Raw genomic sequence first — 14,057 nt, forward strand, 5'->3', positions numbered from 1 at the left:
TGAGCATCTCTGAGTTTAATCACTCAGCCTTCAGTTCCCTGGGCCCTGAACTCTGGAATTCACTGTCCACAACATCCCCTCTCAATATTTCACTCTTCTAAGACTCTCTTGAAAACCCATCTCTTTATCCACACTCTTGTATTCTAATCTAGTATCTCATTTGTGGCTTGTATCATGGTTTGCTTTGTCATGCTGTTGTGATGCACCTTTGGCTGTTTATAATGTTAAATTATAGAAATGTCTATTGTTATAGGTTTCAATTGAAGATGTCTTGTTCTTTTTACAACATAGTACCTGTTGCCGACAGCCTTGAGCCAGGAGGTACAGCAGTGGCTGCACAGAAATCGCTTCTCAGCATTCTGCCAATTATTTTTCAATTTTTCAGGTGAGGCCTGTTATTTTTACTAAAGAAATCTAGAATTCAAGGAAGCTCTTGTGAAACCCTCAAGGCCTTCAATAATAGCTTATCCCTGGTGTCCACAAATATTAAATCTGGACACAGAAACAAAAGTTTACTTATTCGTCAACAAAACGCGAACTGATTGGAGTCACTAAATACTCTTGTCCCACCTCTTTATTGCAGGAGGCTTGAGGGTTGCAGAAGGCAGAACACTATTTTTTTGTATGTCCTTTGTTAGGTATCCTTCTAATTCACAAAGTACGCACAGATGCTCAGATAATCACTTTATTGTTAGCATTCAGGAAGCGAGCTGGTGAAGGATAGAATACTGGAACCTAACCCATATACTCTCATTTATTTATGTAACTAAATTATATTGCATATCATGCACTTTCAACTAATAGTAACAGAAATCATAGAATCGCTATATTGTGGAAGTGGGACATTTGGCCTGTTGAGTCCACACTGACCCTACAAAGAGCATCCCACCCTAAAACCCTGCGTATCTCGTGAGTAATCCACCTAACCTGCATATCTTTGGATTGTGGGAAGAAATCAGAGCACCCAGAGGAAACCTACGCAGACACGGAGAGACTGTGCACACTCCACACGGACAGTCGCCTGAGGCTGAGAATTGAATGTGGGCCTCTGGCTCTGTGAGGCAGCAGTGCTAACCACTGAGCCAACATGCTGCCTTTTTAGCATGTTCACTGTTTAAAATGTCTTTTTTGAAATAACCTGAAACGACTAGGTGTCGCATTTCCCTCTTGGGCATGTTCAATGGTAGCAACCCCCAAATGTCCATGCCTGGGTCTGTTCATATGCTTTTGTTTAAAAATTCTTTACTGATATGTTGTGAGAGCTGGCTTTTGAGCCTATACCTTCTGGCCCAGAGGTAAGGACACTACCGCTGCACTGCAAGTGGATTTTGCTCCTGTTTAGCTTGTTAATCGATCTGGTCCACACAGGTAATGACGCACACCTCTAGGGCAGCTGAGTCATGAATACAGACTTCCTGACCCAACTGTGCCTTGAGACTCATTTTTTCTTAATCTGTAAATCAGATTAAATTAATTAACTGACCAAATGACACACCATAAAGCAGCACCATATCAGCATTTAAACTCTCAAATTAGCTTACAAAATTAAAATTAAATTTTGGCTGTGAGCCACTTCTATTTATGGCTATTATCTAATGAACCTGTTATGCTGCGCTACTGGAGCAGGTGGGACTTGAAACCAGGCCTCCTAGCTCAGAAGTAGAGGCAGTATCACTATGGCACAACAGCCATAAGACCAGAAGATATACGAGCAAAAATTAGGCCATTTAGCCCATCGAGTCTGCACCATGATTCAATCATAGCTGATAAGTTTCTCACCCCTTTCTCCCCATAACCCTTGATAATCAAGAACCTATCTATCTCAGTCTTAAATATACTCAATGACCTGGCCTCCCCAGTCTTCGATGACAGTAAATTCCATAGATTCACCACTTTCTGGCTGAAGACGTTTTTCCTTATCTCCGTTCTAAAAGGTCTTCCCTTTACTCTAAGGCTGTGTCCTCAGGTCCTAGTCTCTCCTAATAATGGAAACATTTTCTGAACATCCCCTCTGTCCAGGCCATTCAGTATTCTGTAAGTTTCAATTAGATACCCCTTCATCCTTCTAAACTCCATCGAGCATAGACGCAGAGTCCTCAAATATTCCTCATGTATTAAGCTTTTCATTCCTGGGACCATGCTCGTCAATCTCCTCTGAACCAGCTGCAGGGCCAGTAACATCATTCCTGAGTAATGGGACCCAAAACTGCATACAGTGCTCCGGATGTGGCCTGACTAGAGCCTCAGAAGTACATCCCTGCCTTTATATTCCAGGTCTCTCAGAATAAATGACAAATTTGCTTTTGCCTTTCTTCTTACTGACTCAACCTGCAAGTTTACCTTGAGAGAATCCTGGACCAGAGCTCCCAAGTCTGTCTGCCCTTCATATTTATGAATTTTCTCCCCATTTAGAAAATAGTCCATACCTCTATTCTTCTTACCAAAGTGCATGACCTCATGCTTTCCCATGTTGTACTCCATCTGCCACTTCTTTTCCCACTTTCCTAACCTGTCCAAGCCCATCTGCAGCCTAACCGCCTCCTTAATACTATCTGTCCCTCCACGTAGCTTTGTATTGTCTGTAAACCTAGCCAGAATGCCCTCGGTTCCTCTATCTAAATGCTTAATATATTAAGTGAGAAGTTGTGGTCCCAACACTGACCCTTGTGGAACACCACTTGTCACTAGCTGCCATCCTGAGAAAAACCTCTTTATCCCCACTCTCTGCTTTCTACCAGACAGCCAATCTTCTATCCATGCTAGCATCTTGCCTCTAACACCATAGGCCCTTATCTTGCTCAGAAGCCTGCTGTGAGGCACTTGGTCAAAGGCCTTCTTAAGTCCAGGTAGATAACATCTATTGGCTCTCCTTGGTCTAACCGGCTCATTACTTCCTCAAAGAATTCTAACAGATTTGTCTGGCATGACCTTTCCTTGATGAAACCATGTTGACTTTGCCCTATTATACCCTGCACTTCCAAGTATTCATAAATCTCATCCTTCACAAAAGAATTTTCCGTCTTTTGCCTTACTCCTTTCTTAAATAGAGGTGTCATGTTAACGATTCTTCAGTCCTCTAACTTCAGCAATTCCTGAAAGATCACCACTAACACTTCCACTGTCTCTTCAGCTCTCTCCTTAAGAACTCTGGAGGAGTCCAATTGGTCCAGGTGACAAATCCACTTTCAGGCCATTCAGATTTTATAGCACCTTCTCCTTCGTGGTGGCCATCGTACTCCAGTCTGCCCCCTGTCTGCATTGAATTTTTGGGATATTACTTGTGTAACACCGTAAAGACTGACAAAAAGTAATTATTCAGTCCCTTAGTCATCTTTGTTCCCCACTACTGTCTCTTTAGCATCATTTTACAGTGGTCCAGTGTCTACTTTTTGCCTCTCTTTTTTGTCCTTTATATATCAAAAGAAACTCGTACAGTCTTCATTTATATTACTGATTAGCTTGCCCTCATATTTAATCTTTTCCCTCCTCATTTCTTTTGTGCCCTCGCTGATCTTTGTAAGTTTCGCAGTCCTCTGGTTTCCCACTGCCCTTTGCCACATTATATGCTTTCTCTTTTGCTTTTATGCTGTCACTGACTTCGCCAGTCAGCCATGGTTGCCTCATCCTCCCTGTGCCATGCTTCTTTTCCCTAAGGATGAATTTTTTGCCATGTCTCCTGAATTTCTCCTAGAAACTGCAGCCATTGCTGTTCCACTGCCTTTCCTGCTAGGTTCCTCTCCCAGTCAATTCTGCCCAGCTGCTCCCTCACGCCTCTGCAGTTACCTCTATTCAGCCGTAATACAATTACCTCTGATTCTGCCTTCTCTCTCTCAAACTTCGGAGTAAATTCAATCATATTATGATCACAGCCTCCTAAGGGTTCCTTCACCTTAAGCTCCCTTTCCAAGGCTGCCTCATTGCACAACACTAAATCCATATTGCCTGTCCCCTGGTGGCTCCACCACGAGCTGCTTCAAAAAGCCATCTCATAGACATTCCACAAACCCCTTTTGTTGCAATCCACTACCAACATGATTCTCCCAGTCCGCCTGCGTATTGAAATCCCTCATAATCATTTGTAACTTTGCTGTTCTTACACCAGGAGGTAGAAAAGGTGTGTATCTTGCACCTCAGCTCCTGACTGAGGCTAAGAGGCCTGTATTTTTTTAAAATCTTTTGTGGTTCCTCGTCTCTACTGACACAGATTCTACACCATCTGATCTGACTTTGTTTCTTACTATTGATTTAATTTCATTTCTTATAAGGCAACCCTACCCCTTCTGCCCACCTGCTTATCTTTTTGATAAAATGTATATTTTTTGACATTCAGCTCGGAGTCCTGATCCCCTTGCAGCGATGTGATGCCCACCATGTCATATTTGCCAATTTCGATCTGCGCCACAAGCTCACTTCCCTCATTTCTTACACTGCATGCATTCAGATGTAACACCTTCAGTCCTGTATTAATTGTCCCAATTTTCTTTGTCGCTCGTTTATCCAGTGTGCTTGAAGTTTGATTCCTAATCCTTTCCAAACACACTGTCCTATTTGTGTTTGTGCTGGAGAATTTAATAACCTCTCCTGAGTTCTTCTTTCCTTTCATTTCTTTCATTTGTTTTCCGCTCAGTTGAATCCAGCACTATAGTTGTTAACCTGCTGCTTTGTTTCCTACTGCGTTTTACCACTTACTCACTTTCAACATTAAGGTCCCTGTTGTCCACTCTATTTACCCTTTTGCTAGAACATTGGCCCTGGTTTAGTTCAGATGGAGACCATCCCAATGGTATAGATCCCTCCTGTTCCAATAGTCACGCCAGTACCCCATGAAAAGGAACCCCTCTTTAATTCTCTTATTCTTGTGTCCTTATGCCACTTTGCATGTGGCTTGGGCAGTAATCCAGAGATTATAACACTTAAGGACTAGTTCTTTACTTTGGTTCCTGGCCCCTGATAATCTCTGAACAGGCCCTCTTTCCTAGCCTTGCCTATGTTGTTTGTACCAGCCTGGGCCACAACAACTGGATCCTCCCCCTCCCGCTCCAATATCCTTTCAAGGCGATCAGAGATATCCCTTACCTGGCACCTGGCACCGGGCAGGCCCCACACCATGTGGGACTCTCGATCCTGCTTACAAAGGACACCATCTATTCCCCTAATTACAGGATCCCCTACAACTACTAACTGTTTCTCTCTCCCCCCCCCCCCCACCTTGAATGGCCTCCCCTACCACAGTGCAGTGGTCAGTTGGCTCATCCTCCCTGCAGCCCTTTTCCTCATCCACCCAGGGAGCAAGTACCTCGTACCTGTTGGACAAGGTCAAGAGCTGAGGTTCCTCTGCTCCTGACTGCAGGATCCCTCTACCCGCCTCCCTTACAGTCACACCCTGCTGTCCCTGGCCACTGACCAAATTTTAATGACTTAATCTACCAGGTGTGAAACACAGCGCCCAGGTACTTCTCCCCCTCCTGGATGTACTGCAGTGTCTGAAGCTCTGATTCCGGCTCATCTACTCTGAGCCTCGAGCAACCAGCACTTGCTGCAGATGTGGCCACTGCAGTTCGCAATGGGACCAGCCACTCCCGCATCATACAGCTACAACACATCACCTGTCCAGCCATCTCTACTTAGTTAATTACTTTATTAATTTATATAATTTGTTACAATGAGTTAATTAAATTTGTTGATACTTATTCCCTGGATGCTTTTTCAAACTTACTACAGATTTACTATTAGCCAATTAGGTCACAGCCTCCCTGTGACATCACTCCAGAGTTTTGCAGCGAGAGTATCCCGAGTCCCTGTAGATTTATAATCACTTGGTGCTTTTCCTCCACCCTCAGACAGCTTTTTACTGACTAGCCCATGATCCCCTAGACCCGGTAGATTTATACTGACACTGTGCTGCTGCTCCACTCTCCAGTGGCTTCCCACTGACTCAGCTCCTCCTGCACTACTAGAACCCTAATGTTTCTGTTTATTTCTTTTTTTTACCCTGTGTGTATATATATCTTTTGATTTTACTTATTTTCCTAATCAACCTATTCAGAGTTGTTATGACACACCTCTGGAACAGATGGAACTTGACCCATTCAAGGACACTTCCACAAAAGGACCCTTTTTCCTGTATTTATGAGATGAATCCCTAATTCATCCCATCCATTCAACATAATTAACCCTCGATTCATGCACATTTTAACACTCACTATCTCATTGCTTCTTGCATAATTCCATAGTTTAGTTCTGCAGTTAGTTTTGGTGTATGAGAGGGAAATCCTGGACTGTGTTTTCTATCTTCTTTCTAAACATTAAGAATGAAGATGCTACACCACTTGAACAGGCATTTGAATATTTTCTGTAATTTGTAAATGTTATTTTCATTCTAGAAAAGTATTTTGTTTTATTTATGGGTATTGCTATGATATTGTTTCCGTCAGTGTATTTTCCAATAAATATATGTTCTGTACTCTAAACTGTAGCTTGTGTGTAAATTGTTTTTGAAAGATAACGGAAGGTGCATTGTGTAGAAATAACGCAGTAAGGACTGGATGTCATGATGCTTAAAATATATCTGGGCTTTGTGAAGTTACTGCCCACCTTACTAAAATTTAGAACACTTGTACAAGATCCTAACTAATCCAGTATTTTTGTCTGCTGCATTCAATTAAACTTACATGAGCTTGCATTTACTTCCAGGGTCAGACTTCCACCATACATAGCATGCCTTTAACTTCTTCGCAGTTTGCATGCTTACATGCATGTTCTAATGAATTCCTCAGGTGCAGACTTGTTGAAAATGTCTAAAGAAGATTTGATCCAGATTTGTGGTCCAGCAGATGGAATCAGACTTTTTAATGCAATTAAAGGAAGGTGAGTCATCCAAAAATTACCTACAGTGTGGAAACAGGCCCTTCGGCCCAACAAGCCCACACCGCTCCTTGAAGCAACCCACCCAGACCCATCCCCCATAACCCACACACCCCTGAACACTACAGGCAATTTAGCATGGCTAATCCACCTAACCTGCACACCTTTGGACTGTGGGAACAAACCAGAGCACCCAGAGGAAACCCACACAGACACGGGGAGAATGTGCAAACTCTGCACAGACAGTCACCCGAGGCTGGAATCGAACCTGGGTCCCTGGCGCTGTGAAGCTGTAGTGCTAACCACTGAGCCACCATGCCGCTCTTTCTTGGTATAATAACCAATATTCTTTAAACAAGCCACGATGAAGTGTAGAATTGTAGTTCTTTATTGTAGACCATTCCCTTTCAATTGAACTGACATAATTTACTTTTATTATCCCAATTTATGTGTAAAGCTTTTTGAATGGCTATCTTTGCATTTGCCGTACAGTAGAGACCTATGAACTTTAAAGACGTCTCTTGACTCAGTAGGCAGTACCTTTCACATCTAGGCTAGAAGCTGAGTGTTCAAAACCTACGCCAAGACTTGATGACCATGCACAGAGCCTCATGACATGGTCAAACATGTTATTAACATCCACCTGTTAGTTTTTCCAGAATGCCAGTGGTAAGAGCAAGATCCCTGGTTAGCCATACTTGATGTGAGTGGTATTGCTCAAACTGTAACCAGTTGTCTTTCTTGAACAGAGAGAGATGCCAATGATCCCTTGTGGAATGAACAAAAAAAGTCCCAAACTGCCTAAGGTGTTCTAAAGCCTCTTGAGGCTATGCATCTTCAAACATCTAGGTAGTTTTCTCTTGCCCGTCAAAGCCTTTTGTATGACTCATGTTCCACTGTTTGACACATGCTCACCAATACTAGTCTGTTGTTGACTATTTTCTCCATTTCCTTTTCTCTGTATGCTGCTGCTGAATGCCAGTGGGCACCAACACTGTCCCAAAATACAGAGAATTCCATGAGATCTAATGAAGACCTTCAAGTGTAATCCATTTGCCAATTTGAACAATTTCACAAATATTTCTGTATTATGGCGTGTGCACTTCGGTTTAAAGTTGACTCAAAGGCAGTTTTACTTAAGTAGATGGACAGGTTTAGAGGAGCAGACATTATCTAGTTGAGGTGCCCCCCTGAGTGTTGTTTGGTCGCTTGTAGTTCAAGCATGGCTATGATTGAGTAAGTATTTATCTTCCTGTAGTGCTACGTTAACAAAAAAATACTTTGACAGTTGCTAGCCTTGTAGACTATTTTCAAATGTGAATTGCTTAAATATATATTAGACTTGCATCTATTATAGCTATTTATCCCTAATAATGTTGCAGTCTGAAATTAACTTTGGCTTTCAAGTACTGTATTAATACCCCTCCTTATACTCATGCTCACAGAAATGTGTATCCAAAACTGACTATCTACATGTGTCAGGAGCCTGAAAATAATCGCGATAATCATCAACAAAAACAAGACACTATTGGGGGAATAAGCCCTTCATGCGGTGAGTTCTGTTCTTGGTATGTTTTAGCAAGAATGAGCCTTTGTGAGAGCCTGTCAGAACCAGAAGAAGGTCAGAAATTTCACTGAAAAATCTTTTTTTTTTCTGTCCTCAACTGCAATAATGCCAATACCCCTTCTCCATCACTTAGCAACACAGCAAAGCCTAATGGTCTTGCTTTTAGATTTGGGAATTTGCTTTAGTTTCCAAACTATTCCAAAGCACATGAACAAAGAGAATGTTCTTATTTTTTGTGTATTTCAGCCTCAGGAATATGGTAGGATATGGCAAGGCACATTGCAGCTCCTGCAAAGATTTCCATTAGGATAAGAATATTAATGAAACTGCTTGAAGCTGTATTATTACGTAAGCGCAGGACAGGGCACTGACTTGCATGCAATTGCTCACCAGAGATTGTTACAAATTAAGTGAAAGGATTAAGAAGTGGCCCAAAGAATTTCAGTGTAGATAGATGAAATTAACACATTCCACAAAAATAAGTATAACATTTGCAAACAAAAAGAGACTACTTAGTAAAACTAAATGGTTATGATGATTATTCAGAAGCTATCCAATCCACACAAAGGATTTGGGTGTGATTTTTGATCACAATGAAAATACAAGCAGCCATTAACAGCACGGTTAACTGAGCTGGAATGTGTGTCAAGGACATTTGGTTGTAATTTTGAAATGAATTATTAACTCTGTACAACACCTTAATAAGGTCATTTAATGTTTGCCAGGGGATTTATTTTAGATAGTAATGTTCTCACAAAAAGACTGCTTGGGCAAGTTCAGAAAAGAGTGGGATGGCACTGGGGCTTAGCCTCGCTGCAATGTGGAAAGACTTTTAAAGAGCGGTTTTTAATTTGTGAAGTGAAAAGCCTTAGAACATGACTTAAGTTTTGAAGAAGAAAAATGCAAGCAAAAGCTGAATTCCATTGAGCTTTAATTTCAGTTTGAGGATAATAACTAAATTAGCAATCCTTGGACAACACTGCATAATAGGAAGATTTTTGTGTTCAGTTTGCATCCCAGCACATATTTCCAACAGAAGTAGTTAGCAAGCAAAGAACAGCCTTAGGTCATGGTCCACATTAAATCCAATAGTATAAGAAGGCATGAGACTCTAGAAATTCACGAACTGAGAAACGGAACATCAAAGGTGGTAATTCTGAATTACGTGGTACATGTGCTGGTGAGTATGGGGACAACAAGATAAAGCAGGTTAATTCATTACTTGCGGAAAGGTACAGAACTGAGGTCTTCATTTTTCTGGGGCGCTGGAACATCTTTGCTGGGTGACCTGTAAAAGGGTGCGCCTGAGGAGGGCTGCGACCAATGTCCTTGTGGGAAGTTAGGCATTGCTGTGGGGGAAGATACAAACTAATTGGTCAGGTTGGGGTATAAACTAATTTGACAGTGGGAGGATATCAGTGTGGAGCGAAAACATAAGGGACAGCACAGTGGCTCAGTGGTCATCATTACTGCCCCACAGTGCCAGGGACCCAGGGTTCAATTCCAGCCTCAGTCAACTGTCTGTATGGAGTTTGCACATTCTCCCTGTGTCCGCGTGGGTTTCCTCCATGTGCCCTGGTTTCCTCCCACCGTACAAAGGCATACAGGTTACATGCAGGGTTACAGAGATGGTGTGGGTGGGATGCTGATCAGAGGGTCAGTGCAGACTTGATGGGCCAAATGGCCCCTTTCTGCACTGTAGAGATTCTATGGCAAGGGAAGCAACAAAAATGGAAGTTGATAACTGCAATAAAGCAATCCAGAGGAGAGGAACCAGTTAGAGTCAAATGAAAAGCAGATTCCAGCATGGTTGGAGAGTATGTGTGTTAATGCATGCAGTGTGACAGAGAAAGTTGGTAAGTTGCAGGCATGGGTTGTAAAGGAGTTACGTGCAGGCAAGGGAACTTACCGGGATCGCAACACATTTAGGAGGAATAATGAAAGGAGGTGAGGGTGAGAATGTGAATCATCTATAGTATTACATTCTGGAGATTGGATCACCTGCGTGACAGTTCCAAAGACAAAATACATTTGGTTAACATTTTGGGAGCATAGGAGAAGCTATTCTGCTGCCTGGCAAGGAGCAGCAAGTATTGATCAGCATATTTAGGAAAGGTATAAAAATAATAGTGATACTAAAGGACTTAAGTATCTTAATACAGACTGGAGTTAAATATCAAGGTAGAAGGCTAAAAGGGGTCAGAATTCCTGAAATGTATACAGGCATACCTTTATGATCAGTAGGTTTCCAGCCCAATGAGCGAGGCAGCTATGCTGGATCTCATTTCAGACAATGAAGTGAGGAAAGCATTTGAGAATTCATGATCATAATGCTTTTTGGTTTGGAGTAAGGAGTGGAGCAAGGACCGATTGAAAATGGAAATACTAAAGTGGAAGAGGGCTACTTTCATTAAGTCGCAAAGGGATGTAGACTTTGATGTCAAATTTGCAAATGGTACAAAACTCATGAACATTGGAAAGAGTGAGACGGATCATTACCAGATTTCAGGAAGGCATAGACAGACTGGTGAAATGCCACATGCAGGTGAAATTTCATGTAGTGCCACTGGTGGCACAGTGACTCAGTGGTTATCACAGCTGCCACACAGCGCCAGGGACCTGGATTTGATTCCACCGTCAGGACCTTGACCTTGATTGTCTGTTTGGAGTTTGTGCATTGTCCCCACATTTGTGTGGGTTTCCTCCCACAGCCCAAAGATGTGCAGGTTAGGTGGATTGGCCATGCCAAATTGCCCATAGTGTCCCGAGATGTGAAGATTAAGTGGATTAGCAATGGGACGTAAAGGGTTTCAGGGAGGGGTTGGGTCTGGTTATGAACCCGAGGGCCAACTGGCTGCTTCCACACTGTTGGGATTCTGTGATTCTACTGATGCATCTCGGAAGCACGATGAGAATGGAAGATTTACAGTGAGTACAGTTTTAAGGAACAGAAAGACCATTTAAGAAGGTGGTTGTTATAAAAATTATCTGGTACAATGGGTTTTATCAGTGATGGCATAGCGTACAAAAGTAAGGGAATTGTGTTAGTCAGTCTTTAAGAAGCAGAGGTTAGGTAGCAGTTGGAGAATTCTGTCTAATTCTTGTTGCCAAATGATATGAAGGTGTTCGTGTTTTGGAGAGGGTGCAGAGGCAATTTACTCGATTGAAACCAGAAGTAGAATTATGTGGAAAGGCTGAAGAAGCTATGATTTCTTCACTCAGAGCAGAGAAGATTAAAGGTGGATTTAAAAGAAGTTTTCAGAACGTGAAGAGTTTTGACAGAGCACGTATAGAAAAGCTGCTTCCATGCAGAAAATGAAAAGACTTTTCTCATTCGATAGTATATGTAATAGGGTGGTGTATTCACTAAAGATAAATTGACAAGTTTGCTTTGAAGCATTGAGAGAGATAATGGGTGAATGCACAGCAGATAAAAGTTAACATAGAGAATTGTGAAATTATACTGTGAGAGAGACCAGGGGGTGTTTGTGCAAGAAAAACAAGTTGAAGCTATTAGGACACATTGAGCAAACAGGAAGATGAGAGTACAAAGGAAAATGTGAACCATTTTCAAACACTGGTTCAACCTCATCTGGAGTATGGTCTTCAGCTCTGGGCACCACTCTTCATGAAGCAACGTAGAAAAAGATTTACAAGAATAGTTTCAGGGTCATTGAGGATCATTAACTATGTGAAATAATTGGAAAAGATGGAGTTGTCCTCCTTTTTGAGGAGTGAAGTTGGAGACATTGTTTGATTGAGGTGCTCAAAATCAGGAGAAATTTAGAGCAGAGTAGACCGAGTGAAACTATTTCCTTTTGAAGGAGTTGCAAATCGGAAACAGCTTATTGATAAAAGAGGAAACAGCACCACCAGGATTTTAATTTTTTTTAATGCAGAGGATGGTTAAATTCTGAAATGCACTGCCTGAGAATGTGGTAGAGCAGGATTAAGCAGTGACTATCAGAGGTGGATTAGAGAATTATCCAAAAGGTTTTACAGGGATGTGAGGAAAAGGTATTTGAATGGGACTAAACTGATTTACTCTTACTGAGACTACACATGCGCAGTATGGGCCAAATGGCCTGTTCCTGTGCTGTACCATTATATGATTCCATGGTCGTCTCCACACACCTACAGTATATGTATCAACATCGGGACAAGTGGGAAGCAAAGAGGAAAACATTTCCAAGTATTTAATGTGTTTCTTATTTGAACTGTTTTTTATGTGATGAAATTCTTTTTCCCGGTTTCCTCCAGTATACCATGCAATCTTTTTGGAAGAGCTGACAGCGATAGAATTAACTGAGAAAATAGCAAATCTGTACAGCATTTCTCCGCAGCAGATTAACCAGATCTACAGACAGGGACCCTGTGGGATCCACGTGCTTGTCAGTGATGAGGTGAGATCCAAGAGAGGTCCATGCGCAGAATGGCAGCTGAGATGGCGGTCGACCTATTTTTGACCTTTTCTTTAAAAAGGTTTTTCTTTCTCTGGAATCGTCTGTTGGGTTTGAATACTCCTGAATGGAATCAATTTGGACTCAGGTTGAGAATTCCATGTGTTAGGTGTTTCCTGACCAGAGTGTTTCTCTTAACTTCCGCTTTTCTGAATAGGAGACTAATAAAACATTTTAAATTGCTTCCTTTTGTCTTTTTTCTTCTTTTCTGTACTTTTAACTTTCTTCCATTCTTCTCTCATTCCCCTCCTTCCTGTTTTCCTCCCCTCTTGCCCTTCTTTCCTTCATCTACATCTGCTTTCCTTCCTCCTTCCCCCCCTTTCTTTCCATTTTCTCCTCCTCACTCCTGGACTGAAATCTTTTCTCACTTTCTTTACTCTGTCTTTCCTCCTTCAATTGGCATAATTCTCAAACTTTATTAACCGCGTTAATTTTGCCTTCCTTTCTTTGTAATTATGGTTATATCCTCTATGAGGTGGTGTGGCCTCTCATTATTCATACTTCAAATTTAAAAACAACTACCTAGAGATCGTTGACCCATATTAGAGTTTAAATTGAGGCCTACTGGAAGGTTATCATGCTGGAGTTGCCAAAATCTCAATACAAACATTACTTTTCACAACTTCTTGTAAGTTGGGTAAAGTGTGCTTCGATGATTAGAGGAATTTGCTGAGGTAAATACTGAGATTTGGCATTTTAACATATTGGTGGAGGAAAACTAAGATCTTTCTATTATATGGTAGCTATAGCTATCTGTTCTTGATATGAAGCCTTTGAAGAAGATTATATTATAACAAAAATATAAGGTGGTGGCAAACTACATGTGACAGAGATGCGTACATTTATTGAACCAATATGCTTACCTGGTCACTGCAGGAACTTTACTTATTTGAATTAAAAGTCCTCTCCAGTGTTTGTTAAAGAGTTGAAGAAAACTACATTGAATAGACTTGGATTTGTCAAATGTTCCCTGAAGCATATTTTCTGACTGATACAAAATTAAAAACAGCAGTTGTGGTATTGACAATTTATTGCTTGGTTTTGGTTCAGAGCTTATAAAGCCTCAGGTGAACTAAGAGAAAGAGTTGTGAGAAATGCCACGGTGTGTTTTGAAAGATGAATTTATTTCATGCCTTGTTTGGTACGGTACAAAATTCTGAATAACA

General features: G+C 41.5%; 1 protein-coding gene across 4 annotated transcripts in view; it reads left to right on the forward strand.

Annotated features, from left to right (window-relative positions):
* Positions 1-14,057, forward strand: part of tfcp2l1 (transcription factor CP2-like 1) — a 56,375-nt gene that overhangs the window by 26,801 nt on the left and 15,517 nt on the right. For 3 of the 4 annotated variants that reach the window (XM_048534003.2, XM_048534005.2, XM_048534002.2), the window contains 4 exons: positions 292-385; positions 6,777-6,867; positions 8,310-8,416; positions 12,692-12,834. In XM_048534003.2, the coding sequence (XP_048389960.1) occupies positions 292-385; positions 6,777-6,867; positions 8,310-8,416; positions 12,692-12,834 (435 nt within the window). The remainder of the gene's footprint in view (positions 1-291; positions 386-6,776; positions 6,868-8,309; positions 8,417-12,691; positions 12,835-14,057) is intronic. The other variant, XM_048534004.2, reaches the window with a different exon arrangement.

This window comes from Stegostoma tigrinum, chromosome 7 (assembly GCF_030684315.1).
Source record: "Stegostoma tigrinum isolate sSteTig4 chromosome 7, sSteTig4.hap1, whole genome shotgun sequence".
NCBI lineage: Eukaryota > Metazoa > Chordata > Chondrichthyes > Orectolobiformes > Stegostomatidae > Stegostoma > Stegostoma tigrinum.